We start from the raw sequence: 20,619 nt of genomic DNA on the forward strand, positions 1-20,619 counted from the left end.
ATAATTTTAAATAAAAATAAACAAATTGCTTTCAATAAATAATTTATTAATAATCACATGTATTTTTTTAATATTAATGGACGGATTTTGAAATATATTAATTTTTTTAAATTTACTTGACTTAACAACTAAATGAAATGTCTACAAAATATTACAAATCCTTCCATACATTTTTTTTATTAGTTCTAAAATGGCATTTGTAATATACATTTTTATTAAAAAAATATATATTCATGCATTCATTGATAACATTATATCTTTACTTACAATTATGACGCAAGGTATAATAAAAATTATATTTTTCATTTTCACTCATACAAAGAAATACTATGCATGTATAGCATACAAATGCCATATCAGAACGTATACATTTTAAATTACCTTAACTGTTGTTTTACACAACACCTACAAACTATGGCACAAACGGTATAAAACTTAAAAGCTACAAAAATTAAATACTTAAATAAATATGTAAATACAAATTTAAATGAGGACGGCATACATTCATTTAAAACAAAATGTATAATTTAAGAGTTACAATTAACTTTTGTTATATTGCAGTAAAAAAAAACAACAAGTTAATACTGCATTATAAATTATAATTATCACAAGTAAAGGCAATTTGTTCAACACACACAGTGCAACATCGAGTAAACTAAAACACTAATTGTTTTTAACAGTTTTAAAAATATATAATAATTAACATTTTATTTAATAAAAAAAAAAATATAGGTATATTATATTAATATGTCATAGAGTACCAGTAAATTAATAATTTTCTTTTCTATTCAATTATTTTGTTAAGAATCGTAATTATAACTTACAATTTATTTAACATTTTTACTGTGTTAAGAAATATTGAAATGATGTATATTACATATTACTTAACAATTTCATACAAATATTCATTGTTATTAAATAAAAGGAAAGAGAGAGCAAAAATTCTATACAAATTTTAAGTGTAATGATAAAAGGCACTTTTGTTTTGTTCATATAAATCAAGTATGATTTTAAAATAGTAAATAATGAACATATTTTTATTTTAGTTATTAAATACTAAAATGATTTTGAGCCCTGATAAGATGCAGGCAAATTAATGTATGCTCAAAACATACGTTTTAGATGACAGTAATAAATAAATGTTTTAAAATAACATATTAAAATAATATATATAATATCATACATTAATAACATGATTTTCAGTCTGAATCAAATAGTATTACAATTGAATAATCAAAAATAAATTAATAAGCTCATTGATCAAAATTTGTTTTAAGCATAAGTTATTACTTATTATAAATTTAATTAGTATAACAATAATATCTTCATAAAAGGTGAATATATTTTTTCATATTTTGTATCAACTGTAGTAAAATGAAATACTTTTAAGTGTTATACAAAAATATTAACTAAAAGTAACATAAAATACCTCAATTTGAAGTATTATTATTAATTTCTTTAAATTTCAATTTTATTTTAATTCATAAGAGAATAAAGAGATCAATTTCATTAAGAATGTAAAAACATTGCATACAAGGAAAAAATCTGTGATGCCTAATATTTAAACTTGTGATAGCCAACAATTTTCTATCACAAATTCATTTTGAATAAATAAGTAAAAAAATAACATTTTATTAAATTCTTAATACTTAATAGCATTTTTAACATTTCTGATATAACAGGTTCTAACATACATACCATTTTTAAAGTTGTGTTGTGATTACAGACTTCCGGGTTATTATTTTGGGTACTGATGAAGTCTCAGCGCCACTACTGATTAACCACGGAGAAATTTGATTTAAAGGTTTTGCCTTAGTAAGTTCCTATAAAATAATAATGTACATTTTAAAAATCAAATAATTTGGATACAATCACAGATCAATAAGAATATACTAATTATACCAAAATTGGTAATGCAACAGAAAGATAAGAAAACTATTCAAGTTTTCAAACAAATATGATTCATTAAAATTTTTATAATATTAATTAAAATGTAGATTTTTGAATCTTTTGTATTTTAATATGCCTGGATTTTCATAGTAAAACTGCATTTTATTATTCAGATATTGAATAGGATCAATAACATTAAAATATAATTCTTTTAGGGTAATTTATCAATAAGTTAACATGAGTTTAAAATCTTACACAACCATAGTATTTTTAACTTTAAAAAAAACTTCTACTTACTTACACTCATTCAAATTTATGTTTTTTTTTTATTAATTATTTTTATTTTGAATAAAAATATAATATATAATCAATGCTTATGCAATTCTCAATATAAGTAAAAATACGAGTTTCATTAACAATTAATGTCCAGCTATAATAAATTATTAAATCTTAACAGGTAAACACACCAATAATAAGATAGATAGTTTGATATTTTTAATGTGTCCAATGCAAACATTTCCAATAACATTTAAGGCTAGTACCTTGCCATTTAGTTATAAATATCCATAAATAAAAATATTTACTATTGGCCAATAGTTATACAGTAGATATACAGTATACATAGGTATTATAATTAATATAATTCACATAGAATAATTACAATATGTAAAATTTAAGCAAGTAATTTGTGAAAGATTTCTTTAAAATTAATATTTTAATTTTGTTTTTTTCATAAATGTATTAAAATATACATAAAATACTGTTTTTAATAAACATGGGTAAACGTAAATCGAGTATTTTATTAATTCAATCTATTATCAATATAGAATTGTTTGCGCAAAATTTTAAAATTATTTTAGTATGGTAAATCATTTTGATAAAAAATTAGTTTTATTTTTTATTTTTATTAATTAACTTTAGGCGGTAACAATGACAGCTCGACAATTATACACGATAAACTTAGTTATAATGTATACTAGTTTGTTTTGGGTGTGAGAGGTGAATATTACATATTTGAAAGAAAAATAATCTATCACTAATTGTATATAAGTATATAATAAAAAGATAACATACCTGGTTTTTTTGGGCTACCTTAGTATTAGAATTTACACCATTTATGCCAGTATTTGATTCAACGGCAACTACGGCATCATTAGTGGTATCTTTTTTTATACCATTATCAGCAAATGGATTTGATGATGGTGATAAAAATGGATTTGTTGTTGCTGGTTGTGAATCACCAAAAAACGGATTTGCCGAAAATGGGTTACGAGGGCTAGTAGGAGAAGTAGCATTAAATGGTAAGGATAAAATGCTTGACATACTTTCTGTAGGACTTCTTTCAGGAGAAACTACCCTTTGTTCTAATTTCCCACATTCACCAAAAGAGAAATGGGTCACTGTTACTGGAGTAGCACATCTTTTACGGTCATCTTTAGACACAGATGTTTCAGATATAGGTGGCTCATCCAATGGTTGTTTAGTTTCTTCTGGTGCCGCAATGCCACCATTAAGGGATAATGTCAGTTTGTCTCCACCCTTTTTTAAATACCAAGAAATAAGCCAAAAACAAACACCAAAATAATAAAACAACACTAAACAATACAAATAGCAAAACTAAAACTAAATATACTAATCCTTATGTATAAAATAAAGAATACCACAAAATAAATTATATTGTAGTCAAGTATATACTTACAACAGACACAAATGTTGCTTGTTCTTTGCCAAACGAATTTGATTTAGAATTAATATTGCATTCCCTAAAATAAAATAAGTCTTTTGTAACATGTATAATCCACAAAATAGTTTATAAAACAAAATAGTTACCCATTATGTAAATGATTATCTTGCAAGTTGGTCACTTTAGATAGTGGATCAAACATGGACAAAGGTGATTTCCTCATTTCTTCTTCAACTTTAGCTAGAAAATTTTTTTTAGTGTTAATGATATTTTAGTTATGAGCTAATATATAATCAATAAATATATAAAAAAAATTTCACAAATACTTCAAATTTAAGAAAACAATTAAACACTCAACTATTTAAATTATTTAAGATTTAATTTGATTTAAATTTCTAAGGTATTGATTTTAAAATGTTTAAAAAGATAAGAAATATTTATAATTTATAGGCAGTCGACTTTCGATAATTCTAAAGTGGTAGGATCTATGAAGTTTTGAATTGTTGAGTGGATGGAAATATCAAAAGGATTATTTTTATTCGGATTACTGTGAGACTTTTAAGGGACTGAACAATAAGATTGAATAACCAACATTTTTCAAGCTATTGAGTCGACTATATTACCTTTTAAAATGTTGCACTTTAAATGTTCTTTAGGTATTGGTCTTGGAGTAGTATTGAATGAAATGTTTCGATTGTTTGGTAATGGAGACGAAGATTGATTTTGATCTTTGCCAAAATCTAAAAAAACATACTAATTAATACTAATTTGACATAAATTTACATTGTAAAAATACAGTACCATCAGTTTTATTATTTATGTCAACAGAATTTGATTCATTTATTTTGCTATTTATCAAAGGAGTGTCTTTATTCAAACTCTTTAATAATGAGTCCAACTTATCTTCGGCAATATCTGTGACAGATAATCAAATTAAGCAATTTATTTATAAACTAGAAAATATAATTCTGTGTTCATAAATATAATTACCAGAAGAGTTTGAGGTTAATGAGGATGTTGGTTCAAGATGAATATCTTTGGAATCTAAGATTGGAGTTGGAGGTTTATCCATAATATTAATTTTTTCCATTTTCTCATTTTCATTTTCTGCTTTGGGCTTTTCAGTTTTGTCCCTGAAAGTATTTTCAAATACAAAACATGTTATAAAACAAATAATAAATATAGGCAAATCATACATTTTAATCAGACAATAGAGAATGGATAGGATATAATTTATGCATGAGCATAATAGTGATCTATTATTATTATTATAAGGGATAATTAATAAATATTTGGGACCAAATACCAAAACTATATAGGACAAATGCCCTGTGTAATCGGAAACAAATGTCCTATCCAATCTATGTAATCTGAGGGTTTATTTTACTTTTGTCGTTCTCTTAGAACATGCGATTGTCTTCGTGCATATCGTTGACTTGGTCTTCTTTCAAATTGAACAGTTCTTCTTGCTCTATTTAATTGAGTTGTTTGAAATTCTGTTTTTCCGCTTAATAAATTAATTAATAATATTAATTTTTAATTGAAACTTTTTTTAAAATTATATTTACCTATATCTAAATCGTGAACCCATTCTGAAAAAATTTTGTCTAGCAGATGGACCTTTAACAGGAGCTCGAAGCCTAAAGAACGCATGATGTTCAACAGCACATTTCCATAAATGTTTACATGCCTTTTCATTATGTAATCGAAATACAAATGTATGTTCGTGCTCTCGTCCTTGATCGTCATCTTCTACAACTACTAAAGTCAGTTTTTTCTTCTTAAAATCCAATTTTCCAATCTTTGGCCTATAACACATTATATATAAATGAAGAATAACTTATTTTGGTATTAGAATTTCTTAAGCTTTTTATTTTAGTAAAAGGCCATTTTAATAGCAACTGTACAACATAATAATTAACTAAACATTTCAATTCTTGAAATTTAATTTAAATTTGGATAACAGAACAGGTACTCATTAAGTCAGGTAAATAAAATGTAGTACACTACTCTACTAAGAAATAAGAGGAAATGTTTAATCAAATTTTAAGGAATGCAGATTGAGAATTTGTTCCAATACAACTAAACCGTTTTAAATTGAGATATACATTTTTCAAATATCTCATGACACTGTGAAATTAAAATATGAATATTAGAATAGATCAATGCCACATCACTTAAGATAAAATAAATAAACTCTAATGTAAATGCTGGTCCCTTTAATTTATTAATATATCACTATCTATCTATCTCAATGTATATTTATTGTAATCATACCAGAAAAAGAGTCCAATTTTTTGAATGCCTTCAAAAACTAGAATGCCTGTTGGTGTTAAACCAAGAGCATATTCACAGCCATCTTTACCCTAAACAAATATAGTTTTATAAACAATATATAGCAAAAAAGTTTAATATTAGATTACTTTACCATAATTACTAAGAATACTTTAATTTTAAAAAATATAAAATAAAATTATTTTACTTACTAAAACAGTATGATTATCAACTCCATACATTTCCAACCATTTCACTTTATTTAAATAACTAGTTTCTGCTTGAGCTGGAGTCAAACCTTTACATTTTTTAAATTCTTCTACAATTTGTATTTCCATATCTTCAGTTTGATTTGGTACAAATCTAAATTCGGATATAACAGCAGGAGTATGACAAGTTTCATCATAATCACCAAGCTCAGCTATAATAATAAATAAGGGCATAATAGATTTATAAAAGAATATTAAAAAAAAAATTATAAAGATACATACACTGTAAAGCTAAGGCTGCTAATTCAATGCAAGTATTTTGTAGGCATTCAAGCCGACCTTCGTGGATATCTAATTTAAGTTGAAGAAAAAACTGATATCGAGTCAACTCTTCTCGAAGCATATTTGGTTCTGAAGAGTAGAATTTAACACGTAGTCGAAATGTATATGGTGGTCCAACTAAAATAAAAACAAAACTTAATATACTTAAATAAGTAATAAATAATGATATAAATGCATTACATACTTCTAACTTGTTTTTTTATTGCTTTTGTAGGATCGAGCCAATGCTAACAAAAATAATCATAGTTATTATAACGTCAGTTAATAACAAATTAAAAAATAAGAGTAAGTATACAAACTATCCAACACTTCAATATCCAATATACCTAACACTTATAATTCAATAAAATATTTACTGTCATCTGTCAAGTAAGTCTATATTTTAAACTAAGTACAAAAAAAAACATAAATTTTAATAAATTCTTGCATATGAATCATAATTAGAATTAAGAATAAAGTAGATATTGGAGAGTATGTTTATAAAATATAGGAAGGTAAACAAGTAGGACCATGTTTTTATTTACCTGAACATGATTAGCATCAGTAAACTGTAGACCAAAGTAATCTTTTTCAATCAAATCCAATGAATAAAATACTTGTTCATATAAATCACTACCAACAGCTTTTTTCTAAAAAAAAATCAAATGATTACTTTGCAATTATTTCAAAAAATTTAAAAGTTTAAAAAAATAAGTAAATTTATATATTTTTTAAATATTAAGCATTGTAAAAAAATATTTGTTATTAATTATAATATTATTTTATATGTTATAAAATTTAGAAAAAATAAAGATTTGTAGTTACCATTAATAATTAGGTATTATATTATAATAATGGGAAGTATTAATAGGTATAATAGTAAATATTAAGAATACAAATTGTTGAACTTGGTTTGCTGTATAATATGTGTCGAGTTTACCACGTTATAGAATAGGTCATTGTAGATGTGTTATATTTGAATTTAATGAAAAATCATGACTTACAATAAACGATTCTGAGCGGAGGCAGGTCAACACTTTAAGAAATGATGTTGTGAATAATATAATTATAGATTTAAAATACTAATAATACATCCTTACGTAGGAATAATAAAATAAATAAGTACATAAAAAGTTAGCTATGTTTATTTATATTACACAATAGCTTAATATATAAATGAAAAATGTATGAATATATTAATTTTTTTGGAATTAAGTAATTAAGTAACTAACCTTTTCAAAACTTTAATTTACTCTTTTCATTTATTATTTTAAAATTAAGAGAAAGAAATACTTTCATAACGTAATAATATATTATTTTACGTGTACTTACCGATAGTTCAATGCATAGGTCTGTACCATCTAAAAGCATGACCCTACATTGCATACAATGCTTGTTTGGAGGATTTAAACGTTCAGCCCCAGCTTTGATGTTTCGAGCTTTTGGGTCGTTCCGACCCCGTTTTCTACTCAAAAACCGAAGCATTGCAATTGTGAGCAAATGGATAATGTCACGAGAATAGTAACATCGTAATTATACTGGATAAAAGAAATCATACAACTTGATAATTTGATTTAATTACATAATTACATTAAAAGTTAAAACTGATAGTAGTAGGGTGTAATAAACAATGAATGACATTATTGAATCACCCATGAACTTAGAAACGCAAATAGTAGTTATATTTACGCACGCTTAACTTACGTACCTACCAGGCTGTGTTCGTGTTCACCCAAACAAGCCCCACTAAGCTGGACAGGTAAGGTACCGTTATGTGATTGCAAAATAATGAAAAAAAAAAACAAAAATACAATGTAAGTAACAAATGGAAGAACACAAAATTTTAGACACGGAAGAGCGAATTAATGTACAATTTGAATTTTTATGACGATCGATTATCTGACTAGTTGTAAATTGTAATCAATCTAAGGGTGGAGTCGAAGAAGAAAAATGTAAACGAGTGCTAATGGTGTAAAACTAGTTATAAACAAATTATTGTTTAGCCAAACATCAACTATTTTTATTATCTCTTAGAAAATAAATAAAACATAATAATCAAATTTTGAGTGTAGTTCTTAATTGGTTTTAAAGAGAGCGCTCGTGTAGGTTCAAATCTAAGTTGAGAAGTCATTGTTAACCTAAAATTGTTATTTGTTTAATTTTTAAAGAAAAACAGCTTTATCATTATCTGAACAAAACACAAATCATAATTCTTAACATTTTCCAATTCTTGTTACTACCTAGTTCAAACTTTCAGCAATAAAATATTTAGATTTATAAATAATAATTAATTACAAGTGTTAATTGTATTCTACCTACTTCGTTTTTTTTTTGGTATAATTAATTATTCAAGATGCCTGACTATTTGGGTGACGAAATGAGAAAAGTGAAGAAAGACGAACCCGAAAAAGAAGAAAAAGAAAAAGAAATCAAATGTAATTGAAAAAATGACTTTTACTTATATTTGTATATGATAATAATCTTTACTTTTGAAACTGCTCACGTATATTTTACATTTATATTTAATTCCAATATAAAATTCAAAGACTGTTTCCCTTGTTCCCTTGAATAAAGTAATAAATAAACTTTAATTAGAGTACCAAGTCTTGTAAGAATACTATTATCAGATTCTTACATAATCTAATAAAAAAAATTTGGGTTTTTTGTTTTAGGAATAAGGATGTTTAATTATTTCAGATATCGCTTCTGATAAAATCTTTGAGTTTTAATCAAGGTTTTTTTAAATAACTACTTAAAATTGCTTGTTTGTTATAGGTATAAAATAACAATTTTGTTTAAAATATAATTTATTTATACCCGTTATACAATTTTAGTAAAATCTTAAAGTTACCTTTGTATACAAAGATGTTTTCCTTTAATTTTTAAGTTGATTTTGTTGAACGATTATACCTGATTCTGAAAGGCTGCGTTTTTGAATCCATGTATATTTTTTATATATTTGTTTGGCTTCATAAGACTGTTAACGTTCTTCATCCCAACCAACATTTGTCTTCATCTGTTTGTCTGTAGCTACCTTACCATTATGTATGCCCAGAATGGTAAAGTCTTATTGAGTTCTGTCCAGCCATCATTGTCTTAGGTATCCTAGGTATATTTTGCTTTCTTTTTAGTTTTTTCCAATAACCTGTTTTTACTAGTTCTACAAAGTTAATGCTTCTGTTTTTCTTGCTCACTAAGTTGAAATCACCTAACATATTTATTACTTCGGTTCATAACTCTCGTGTTCTAGTTTCTTTTGGATGATCTAGTGTGTAAGGTGAATTGGTTTAAATACTTAAGATCATTGGTAGAACAAATAAGTATCAAAAAATATAATGTGTGTGGATGGATGAAATGGAGAGAAGAGTCAGGTATTTTGTGTAACAAGAGGTTTGTATGCCGTTGAGATTAAAAAGTAGATTTTATAAAACAGTTTTGGAGCTAATCAGGTTTTATAGATCAAAATATAGGGTAATGGACAATAAAACAGAACAGACGGCGAGTTTAACAGAGATTAGAATGCTAAGGAGGATTTGTGGAGTGACTAGGGATGATAGAATAAAAAAGAATTAATTCATTATAGTGTAGGATCAAAATTACCGTAGATAAAATGAGTGAGTATAGGTTAAGATGGTTCGGTAATGTTAGTCACTCATGAGATGTGCTTGGCGGCAGTGAAAATGGCTAAGGAGATTAATATAGAAGCAAATGTGGTGGAGAGGAAGACCAAAGAAGAGATTGATAAACAGAATAAAGAATTACATGAACATTGTTGGTATAATTAAAAATTAAGTGAGGGACAGAGCCCTATAGGGGTGTAGGACAAAGATGGCCTACTTAAAGGTGGTTACTTGGAGTGAAGAGTAGAAAAAAAGAATTCAATTTGATTTAACAGCCAAATTTACGAAAAATAGGTGTTATTGAATTAATTTAAAAAAATATTGTTTCATTATTGTAAAGGTAAATATTTTAGAATTTTTAGTGCATATAATTCTGATCTACTTGTATGTTATTATATTATCTAACATTTAATTAAAAATGTATAGTTAGTTATTATACCTAAAGTATAAAAAACTGCAGATTTATTAATTTATAATAAAATGTTTAGCTTTGGACGAAGAGGACATCGCATTACTCAAGACATATGTAAGCAGTTTAAAATGCTTTATTTAAATATCTATACCAAGTAAACTTAATTGTTATATTTATAGGGCCAAGGTCAATGGACAATTAATGTAAAAGCAGTAGAAGATGATATTCAAGGTATCATTAAACGTATCAATGAATTAACTGGAATTAAAGAATCAGATACAGGTTTAGCTCCTCCTGCATTTTGGGATTTAACTGCTGACAAACAGACACTTCAAAATGAACAACCATTACAGGCAAATAACTCTTTCATTATCATTTATGAAAAATTTAAACATTGAATTAATTAATTTTATTAGGTGGCTAGATGTACAAAAATTATTAATGCTGATTCAGATGATCCTAAATACATAATTAATGTCAAACAATTTGCCAAGTTTGTTGTTGATCTTGCAGATTCTGTAGCTCCCACTGATATTGAAGAAGGAATGCGTGTTGGGTAAAAAATATATTTGTTTCTATACAACTGCTTGTACTATTTATTTTGTATATATTTAATGCAGAGTTGACCGTAATAAGTATCAAATCCATATACCGCTTCCTCCTAAAATTGATCCTACTGTTACTATGATGCAAGTAGAAGAAAAGCCGGATGTTACGTATTCAGATGTTGGTGGATGTAAAGAACAAATAGATAAATTACGAGAAGTCGTTGAAACTCCATTGTTGCATGTTGGTATTTTTAATGTTTTTCTGACTTTTATTATTTTTGTAAATTTACTGAAATTATGTCTAATTTTTAGCCTGAAAAATTTGTGAACTTGGGAATTGAACCACCAAAAGGTGTGTTATTGTTTGGACCACCAGGAACGGGTAAAACTTTATGTGCTAGAGCAGTTGCTAATCGTACAGATGCTTGTTTCATTCGAGTAATTGGTTCTGAGCTTGTTCAAAAATATGTTGGAGAGGTGAAATTTAAAAATATATTTTGCATTTGTTGTTCAACAATTACAGTTATATCCATTAATATATGTGTGAAATTTTAGGGTGCCCGTATGGTTCGTGAATTATTTGAAATGGCTCGCAGTAAGAAAGCTTGCTTGATATTCTTTGATGAAATTGATGCAATTGGTGGTGCACGTTTTGATGATGGTGCTGGTGGAGATAACGAAGTACAAAGAACTATGTTGGAGCTCATTAATCAGTTAGATGGATTTGATCCCAGAGGAAACATTAAAGTTTTAATGGCAACCAACAGACCAGATACATTAGATCCAGCATTGATGCGCCCTGGCCGTCTTGATAGAAAGGTTGAATTTGGTTTGCCTGATTTAGAAGGCCGAACTCATATTTTCAATATACATGCCAGAGCTATGAGTGTTGAACGAGATATTCGTTTTGAATTGCTGGCTAGACTTTGTCCCAATAGCACTGGTAAGTCTAAATTTATTAATTTGTATAATATAATGTAATCTATTGTATGGTTATGCATTGTTGAACCGTTCAAAAATCTGGTGCTAATTGGTATGAAAATTATAAATTGCTGTAGAGAGGATTTTTAGGTTTTCACATATTGTATTTATTGGGTTTATGGCTTTATGTAACTTAATAGGAATACAAATGCGAGAATTTTTTAATTATAGACATAGTAAAAACAATTTTATTTTGCATATTTTATCAAATTTTGGCGCTCAGTGAAAATTTATCCTATATTTCATATTTTAAAATATATTGTTTATGAAAAATCATTATTGTTCATTTATTGAATGGGAATTTATTTTATAATACAAAAAAAAAAAGGCGATTGTAATCTTTTAATAACTTGTTTTTAATCATCAATTGTTTATTTCAATGATTTTATTAACTAAATAAGAAACTACACCTATTGTATAATATAATACATTTCAAATTTCATTGACATTAAATTTACAAAAGACTTATTATGTGCCTTTTGCAAATGACACTTAGTTAAAATAAAATAACCAACAAAAACATAATTAATATGAATTATGGAGTAATATTCATATTTGATTATATCCGATAATTTTTTTGTATCGATGTCTGCATTGCTAAATGTATAACAATTCTATTTTTTTATTACAACTTTAGGGGCGGAAATAAGATCCGTATGTACTGAAGCTGGTATGTTTGCAATTAGAGCTCGTCGGAAAGTCGCCACCGAAAAAGATTTCCTAGAAGCTGTAAATAAGGTCATCAAATCATACGCCAAATTCTCTTCTACTCCACGTTATATGACATATAACTAATATAATATTAATTCATATTTCAAATTGGTTTATAGTGTGTATATCCAATTTCAATTAGTTTGTATGTATTTGAAAGATGGTATAAAATTAATTTTAATATTTTGCTATTCAGAATTATCTATTTAAAATATACAAATGTAAATTCACAGTAAATTATTATCTCCTTTATTTTTTACTGTTTCTAACCACAAGTAAATTATTAAAATTATAATATTTAATTTGTATGTCCTATTTATATACATCCTAAAAAAATACTAAAAAGCGTCTCATCGTGTTTGTTTTAAATTTTGTTCACTCAAATAATAAATTTAAAAACTGAATAAAAACTTATTTTCCTCCACTTTATTCATGTTATAATTCACAATAACTGTTGTACAGTTATATGATAATTACACAAATACAAACTAAATTTGGTTGTGCCGGTCTGTTTTTTTTTAGAAAATTGGTCAGATTGTTGATATTTTTTGTGTTCAGACCTTTAAATGCTGCATTTAATTAAATTGGATGGAATGTTGTTTTCCTTATTTGGTTCCTCTTTAGCTACTAACAACTAGTGTGTTAACCTTGTATCACCTATCTGGAGATGATTAATTAAATATTATTGTTTTCTATTGTCACAACCAGTGGGACTAGCATTTTCATTTGGGTTTTGATGTCAGATTATGTTGAGTTTAGAATATATGTTGTACACCAAAAATGTTATAGGCTTTAGCCTCCCCCCCTATAAAAAATTCACCTCACTAAGCCTTTGCTCTGCTTTATGATGGATGAATTTATGGATTGGTGTCGGTTAGTTTAGGTAGGTACCTCTTCATCGAGCTGGCCACTAACGAATGTGCTAGATTTAAATTTAATAATAAATCTTTGTATGCAATGAAAAATGATTCTGAGTGGAGAAAGTCTTACTTTTTCACGCACAATTTAAAAATCATGATAACTAAATAATATTACCTACCTATTTTCATACTAAAATTTACTAGAATTTTAACAAATGTTCATATTTATTGTTTGGTTTCCATACATTACTTTAGGAAAAGTACAAATTAAATTCCAATCGTGGAAAAAAATCCCAGAAATAAAATCTGAGAGAAATCAACTCACCATGGAAAAAAAATTTAAATATGACACATGTTTAGTGTTTACTTACATAATATATTGTGTTATAAATTATAATTTATACCTAAAAATTGTTTTATATTGAGTCACTAGGTTTAGGTACCTAGTTAATGTTTATCAAAAAACGTTTAGGGTAGGCTAACCTACCTGGCCACCTACTACATTTATACAAAAATTACAGTACTATAAAATTAATTATATAATACGAGTATTGTTCTACTCTTATAAATTATATTAAGACGACACAAAACAGGTAGTAGTACCTATAATATTAGTTTGTTGCTCAAGTTTAATACATACCTATATGGAAACATTCCAGTGGACTCACTTTTTTTTATTATTAATCTTAGTAATATCAGCTACTAGTCATTACTCATTAGTTACTGTTCCTTGTCTGTGGTTATTGTTATTATTTATTTATTTATTTATTTAAGTTTTAAACGGGCCAGGCCCAATTACATACATAATAATAATAATAACGACAATCGATCGTTAAGTAATATACATAAACAGAATAATTATAGAGAAAAACAGCTAACACTTTCGTAAAAGCACATGACTGGACCGTTCAATCACATATTTCGAGACTTTCAAACGTTCCCGCCTTCGAAACGACACCTCCAGAGCGCCTCATCACAAATCTTTACTCCGAAATCGGTATTCCCTCGACGTGACTAACTTGCTAGACACTCAAATACGGCTCATAAGTTGTACTCTTTGGTTTAGACTTTGGTAAAAGCACAAGACTGGAAAGTTCAATCACATATTTCGAGTCTTTCAAACGTTCCCGCCTTCGAAACGGCACCACGAAAATGCATTATCACAAATCCTTATCACGTTCTCTGACATTTTCTCGGACCCCTACAGTCTACAGAGGCGACTTTTATAGTTTCGACTACTCAGTCTCCGAAATCGGTACCCACTTTCAGCTAACACGGGGGGTCTGGGGGTCTCCCCCAGCGACGCTCGAAGAGCTAGTAAAATATAAAATATTAATGATTATTATCTGTTATCTAAATTGTGTACCTATACAATTATTGTATTATGCTGTTTTGAATTATAATCATTATTCAATGTAATAGATAAAAATTATGAATAGTACCTACAATACAATTGTACGGCACTCTCGTGGACTTTTATTTTCGTTTGTTTATTTTTTCCGTTAAAGATTTTCTGGGCTTTTTTTTCGACTACCGAATCTAGTAACTAGTAAGTGCGTTTGAGAAGTCAAAATTCAAAATCCTAAATATTTTTTAAAAGCATCAGGGAAAAAAATAAATTAAGGAAAAACGGGAATTTATATGGAAACTCAATTTTGTTTTCTTGGACTTTGGAGTACCTAACTTAAAACGAATAACCGTAAATAGTTGAAACTCTCTTTAAATGTTTACATTAGCATTTACTGAACATGATTCAAATTTTCAAAATATATTGACTCATTTTATGTTCTTTATAGGCGTAAAAGATTTTTGATTTTTGTTTTTTTTTTAATTAAAAATTTTGTACAAAAACTTTAAAATGTATAATTATGCACAAGGTTCCTCATAAGTTGTTATAACTAACTTCAAGAGGTGAAATTAAAAAAAAAATTTACGTTAATACACAAACATAAAATCTTTAACCGTGGTCTAAACTCTGGAGTTAGAATTTTGAGATTTGACAAAATTTAAATTGTATATTATATTATTATATGAACTATGAATAATATTCTTGAATCGGGATAACGACACGGCGAAACAACGCAACCGTAGAGTACAAACCATGAACTAAGATATACCATATACCTATATCTTAATTCTTAGTTCATGGTATGAAACACGAGTACTTGAGTGTAGGCATAGAAAAATATAGGTAGAGGTGTCGTGTACTCACTACTCGACACTTGTGGATTGGTCTGTACTCGGTAATCTGCAGACCTACGGTTCTAAACCATGATAATAATGTCAAATGATAGTATGATCACAGAACAGTTTGTGATACTATTCTCAGTCAACTCATGTAGGCTGTACCATGAATATTATAATTACATTTATTCTGTCTCTGTGACTGTAATCCTTACCATATCTGGGGGTCTCCCCCAGCGACGCTCGAAGAGCTAGTAAAATATAAAATATTAATGATTATTATCTGTTATCTAAATTGTGTACCTATACAATTATTGTATTATGCTGTTTTGAATTATAATCATTATTCAATGTAATAGATAAAAATTATGAATAGTACCTACAATACAATTGTACGGCACTCTCGTGGACTTTTATTTTCGTTTGTTTATTTTTTCCGTTAAAGATTTTCTGGGCTTTTTTTTCGACTACCGAATCTAGTAACTAGTAAGTGCGTTTGAGAAGTCAAAATTCAAAATCCTAAATATTTTTTAAAAGCATCAGGGAAAAAAATAAATTAAGGAAAAACGGGAATTTATATGGAAACTCAATTTTGTTTTCTTGGACTTTGGAGTACCTAACTTAAAACGAATAACCGTAAATAGTTGAAACTCTCTTTAAATGTTTACATTAGCATTTACTGAACATGATTCAAATTTTCAAAATATATTGACTCATTTTATGTTCTTTATAGGCGTAAAAGATTTTTGATTTTTGTTTTTTTTTTAATTAAAAATTTTGTACAAAAATCTTTACTCCGAAATCGGTATTCCCTCGACGTGACTAACTTGCTAGACACTCAAATACGGCTCATAAGTTGTACTCTTTGGTTTAGACTTTGGTAAAAGCACAAGACTGGAAAGTTCAAGTCACTAGGTTTAGGTACCTAGTTAATGTTTATCAAAAAACGTTTAGGGNTCTGTCTCTGTGACTGTAATCCTTACCATATGATATTATCTATGAGTCTATAAATTATATTTTGTATTTACTTTCATTTTTTTATCATCTAATTTCTACTCAATACTCATTAATAAACCAACTGCTATTTGTCAGTACGCCAAGAATAATTAAGTGTAATATTGACGTGGTCACGTTTAATTTTCGATAGATAACAGCTTAATTTAAGTCTAACATTCATATTGTATATTGCCTATCGGCTATCACTAATATTTTTTAGTGTACTCTCATGATTAAGTAATAATAATTAAAATAATTGTCACAATACTACAATAGATAACTAGATATAACTTATTAGTTATTACCTACGCGTTTTAATTGATTTAAAATTTCGAATTAATACAATATTATGGCTTTTACTCCGGGATCTGCCGTTTCTCCGTCTGCCGATATTGAATTATCTTTGGCATGCAGGTAAATGTGTAATAGCAAAATAATAATGTACTTCCCAAATCCCAATTTTAGTATTGACAGTCAACAGATGTTATATTAATTTAAAAATTTTTATATAATTTTCACTTACTTATTATCAGTGATTGTTGAATACATTTTAATGGTTATAATATAACGTGAAATCAAATTAATGGTAATATAATATTATGTACCCTATAGGGCTATAGAACAATTATTATGTTAACCAATATGTATTTGACATTTTTAATTTGTTTAAGTGTTTTTTATTGCGGAGAATAAAATAAAATAAATATTCCATTTATATTTATAACTAGATTGTTAAAAAAAATTGTTTTAATATATATTTTAAAACAATTATTTATAAATACATATTATATACAAATATTATACACCAAAAAGTACTACTTACCAATAATATTGTATCAATTTTTTAAAATTTTAAATTCTCAATATAAAATAATAATCTACAAGTTAGTTTTAGTCACGTATCTTTTTTAAAATATTTACTTAAATAATTTGATATTAACATAAAATTAAAAATGTTGACTAAAATCAAAATATGACAAAAAACAATATCTTAATCAATCATACCTATCATTAAAAAATTGTACTTTACCTGTATTATTTTTAGGGGGCTATCTGGTACAGATGTTATGTCAAAATCCGACCCAATGTGTGTAACATATGTACAACCATTTGGCCAAAATAAATGGGTAGAGTTTCACCGAACTGAAACTGTTAAAAACAATCAGGATCCAAATTTTGTTTCCAAAGTATTGATAAGCTACAGATTTGAAGAAAAACAGCCTATGTTGTTTGAAGTGTATGATACTGATTCAAAAGATAAAGATTTATCAGCACATGATTTTCTTGGAACTATTACAATTCCTTTAGGACAACTTGTTGCTAACAAACGTGTAAGAAAATCTATGCTACATTATGGGCGAGAGTACTTTGTTCATAATAAACTGTTTTTATTTTGTTTAGAACAAGTTACAACTAACAGATCGTAATGGGAAATTAAAAAGTAGCTATTTAGTTATAACAGCAGAAGAATTGGGAATGGATAGAGATGAAGTAATATTAGAAATGAGTGGGTTCAAATTGGACAAAAAAGATTTTTTTGGTAAATCTGATCCATTTTTAGAAATTTATAAACTTACAGACACTGGCAATTACACATTAGTTTATAAAACTGATGTAAGTAAAAAATTTCAAAATATTGGCGATAAATAATAACATGGTTTTATAAAATGTCTTATTAAATATTTTTAAAAAGGTTATTAAGGATACATTAACTCCTCGTTGGAAGAAGTTTACTATTCCTGTCCGGACATTTTGTAATGGGGATTATGAACGTGATTTAAAAATTATTTGTTTTGATTGGAATTCAAGTGGTGATCATAGTCTTATTGGTGAATTTCATACCACTCTAAAAGGTCTCTCAAATCCTAATGCTACTTTTAAATGCATTAATGGGAAGAAAAAAGTAGTTATTGTTTTTTTATTTATTCCTATTATTATTTTATTCAATTTTCTATATATTGCTTTATTAATTGATAAATATTTTCAGGAAAAAAAAAAAGATTACAAAGATTCTGGAGAAATACGTGTGGAATACATAAAAATACAATCAACTTATACATTCTTAGATTATGTCCAAGGAGGAACAGAGATATTTTGTACAGTAGCTGTTGATTTTACTGGTAAAATAAATAAATAATTTCTTTAAAAAATGTAAAAACGTTTTAATACATTTAATAAAAATTGAATATTAATTTGCATGATTAACAAGACTAAATTTGTTTGATTAAAATATTTGAAAACCTGCAAAAAAATTAGTTGCAGTTTCAATAGTTGTAATTGTGTAGAATATATTATATTATTTTTCAGCCTCGAATGGTAATCCATCAAAACCATCATCTTTGCATTTCATAAATAATGCAAGTATGAATAGTTATGAACAAGCTATGTGGAGTGTTGTATCTATAATTGAAGACTATGATTCTGATAAACAATTCCCTGTGTTGGGGTTTGGAGCTAAAATTCCACCTAATGGACAAGTGTCACATGAATTTTTTGTTAATATGAATCCTCAAAATCCCCATTGTTTTGGAGTAAGAGGTATATATCCTAAACCAAATACATCATTAAAAGTTATATCTATAATTTAAAATTATATTATAAATAGGTGTGTTAGATGCATATCGTCATTGTATTAATCAAGTTCAGTTATATGGACCTACAAATTTTGCGCCAGTAATCAATCATGTAGCTAAAATAGCTCAAAATAACAGAGATGGAAGTGGTTATTTTATTTTACTTATACTGACTGACGGAGTTATTACTGACATGCCAGATACCATTCAGGTACTGCTATTTGTTATGTTAATTTAATTTGTATTTTAAATTAAATGTATTACATTTGTCCCTAATATTTGCATTAATATTTTCTTTCGTGCTACTAGAAAAGTAAAATATTTTATGGTAAAAATATAAACATAATATTGTTTTATATTTTTTATAAAATCTTGAAATTAGTTAGTATAATTATGCTTTTATAATGGTTTTGTAATTAAAAATTAAAAATTAAAAATAGTAATAATATTTATAAAGACCCTGCCCTACACCTTGCCCATTTAATTTTTATTTTTTCTATCTAATTTGAATTATTAAAAATAAATTATTTTATTATTTCTATACCTTTATTTCTCAGGCTATTATTACAGCATCTTCATTACCAGTTTCTATAATTATTGTGGGTATTGGTAATGCAGAATTTGATGCAATGGAAGAATTGGACGCTGATAAAGGAGGCTTAAAAATTAATGGGGTGAAAGCAGCAAGGGACATTGTACAGTTTGTTGCGTTCAATAGTTATCATAATCTTGACCCTAGTGTTGCTAATTTACATTTAGCAAAAGATGTATTGGCCGAAGTACCTAAACAATTTATGGACTATATGAAGATTAATGGCATTGTGCCTAAAAGGAGAGCATCTCAAACCACAACACCAGAGATTGAGGATTTAAAAATTCAATGAACTAATTAATTGTAAACAGCTTTAAATCAAATTTTCTTTTTTCTAAATCTATTGGTGCTATGTATTTTATTTCTGTTACAATGTGTACTATAATTACGCAATACTATTTATTTCATTTAATTAAAGTACCTATATGGACCTTTCATACTGATGAATAATTATTTATATTATATTTCTACACATTTTAAACTATTTTATCTTGCTAGCATTTTAGATTTTTATACAAAATGTACGTACTTACATGTTTGATTTTATTTTTTAAACACTTATACAATATATTATTTTTTATTTTACTTTATTTAATTGACATTTTTATATTGGTAGGTATACTTCATAACATTGAATTATTTTTATATACAAATTTGTTATAACCTAATACTTTGTTTTAAGACTTTAAACTAATTAACTAATTAAAAGTTTAATGTGTTTTTCATTCTCATTTTAAAATTTTTAAAAATGTGTTAATTTAACA

At 26.8% G+C, this 20,619-nt stretch overlaps 3 protein-coding genes across 5 annotated transcripts; 2 read left to right on the plus strand and 1 right to left on the minus strand.

Moving 5' to 3' along the window:
• Positions 1-1,417: 1,417 nt before the first annotated feature.
• On the minus strand, positions 1,418-8,405 carry LOC111031733 (band 4.1-like protein 5). 2 transcript variants are annotated; one of them, XM_022311801.1, is made up of 16 exons: positions 8,091-8,405; positions 7,711-7,916; positions 6,924-7,028; positions 6,584-6,626; positions 6,340-6,516; positions 6,061-6,269; positions 5,852-5,940; positions 5,143-5,382; positions 4,962-5,081; positions 4,565-4,707; positions 4,376-4,489; positions 4,198-4,314; positions 3,721-3,814; positions 3,590-3,653; positions 2,965-3,429; positions 1,418-1,823 (listed from the first exon to the last, which is right to left on the minus strand). In XM_022311801.1, exons 2-16 carry the CDS (start codon positions 7,861-7,863, stop codon positions 1,704-1,706), a joined length of 2,253 nt encoding a protein of 750 aa, XP_022167493.1. In that variant the 5' UTR covers positions 7,864-7,916; positions 8,091-8,405; the 3' UTR covers positions 1,418-1,703. The 2 variants fall into 2 exon arrangements, with proteins under 2 accessions (XP_022167493.1, XP_022167492.1); XM_022311800.1 differs by having other exon boundaries at positions 8,087-8,405.
• A 148-nt stretch (positions 8,406-8,553) lies between these two features.
• LOC111031734 (26S proteasome regulatory subunit 7) lies at positions 8,554-12,887 on the plus strand. The gene is made up of 8 exons (XM_022311803.1): positions 8,554-8,813; positions 10,487-10,524; positions 10,590-10,763; positions 10,827-10,966; positions 11,031-11,199; positions 11,271-11,435; positions 11,514-11,901; positions 12,577-12,887. Exons 1-8 carry the CDS (start codon positions 8,732-8,734, stop codon positions 12,732-12,734), a joined length of 1,314 nt encoding a protein of 437 aa, XP_022167495.1. The 5' UTR covers positions 8,554-8,731; the 3' UTR covers positions 12,735-12,887.
• A 3,777-nt stretch (positions 12,888-16,664) lies between these two features.
• LOC111031743 (copine-8-like) lies at positions 16,665-20,292 on the plus strand. Of its 2 annotated transcripts, none has more exons than XM_022311813.1 (8): positions 16,665-17,104; positions 17,736-18,021; positions 18,092-18,304; positions 18,384-18,596; positions 18,678-18,810; positions 18,998-19,228; positions 19,296-19,474; positions 19,821-20,292. In XM_022311813.1, the coding sequence occupies exons 1-8, from the start codon at positions 17,040-17,042 to the stop codon at positions 20,145-20,147; spliced, it is 1,647 nt and encodes a 548-aa protein (XP_022167505.1). In that variant the 5' UTR covers positions 16,665-17,039; the 3' UTR covers positions 20,148-20,292. The 2 variants fall into 2 exon arrangements, with proteins under 2 accessions (XP_022167505.1, XP_022167506.1); XM_022311814.1 differs by having other exon boundaries at positions 16,666-17,104; positions 18,384-18,593.
• Positions 20,293-20,619: the final 327 nt, after the last annotated feature.

Source organism: Myzus persicae, unplaced genomic scaffold (assembly GCF_001856785.1).
Source record: "Myzus persicae strain clone G006 unplaced genomic scaffold, MPER_G0061.0, whole genome shotgun sequence".
NCBI lineage: Eukaryota > Metazoa > Arthropoda > Insecta > Hemiptera > Aphididae > Myzus > Myzus persicae.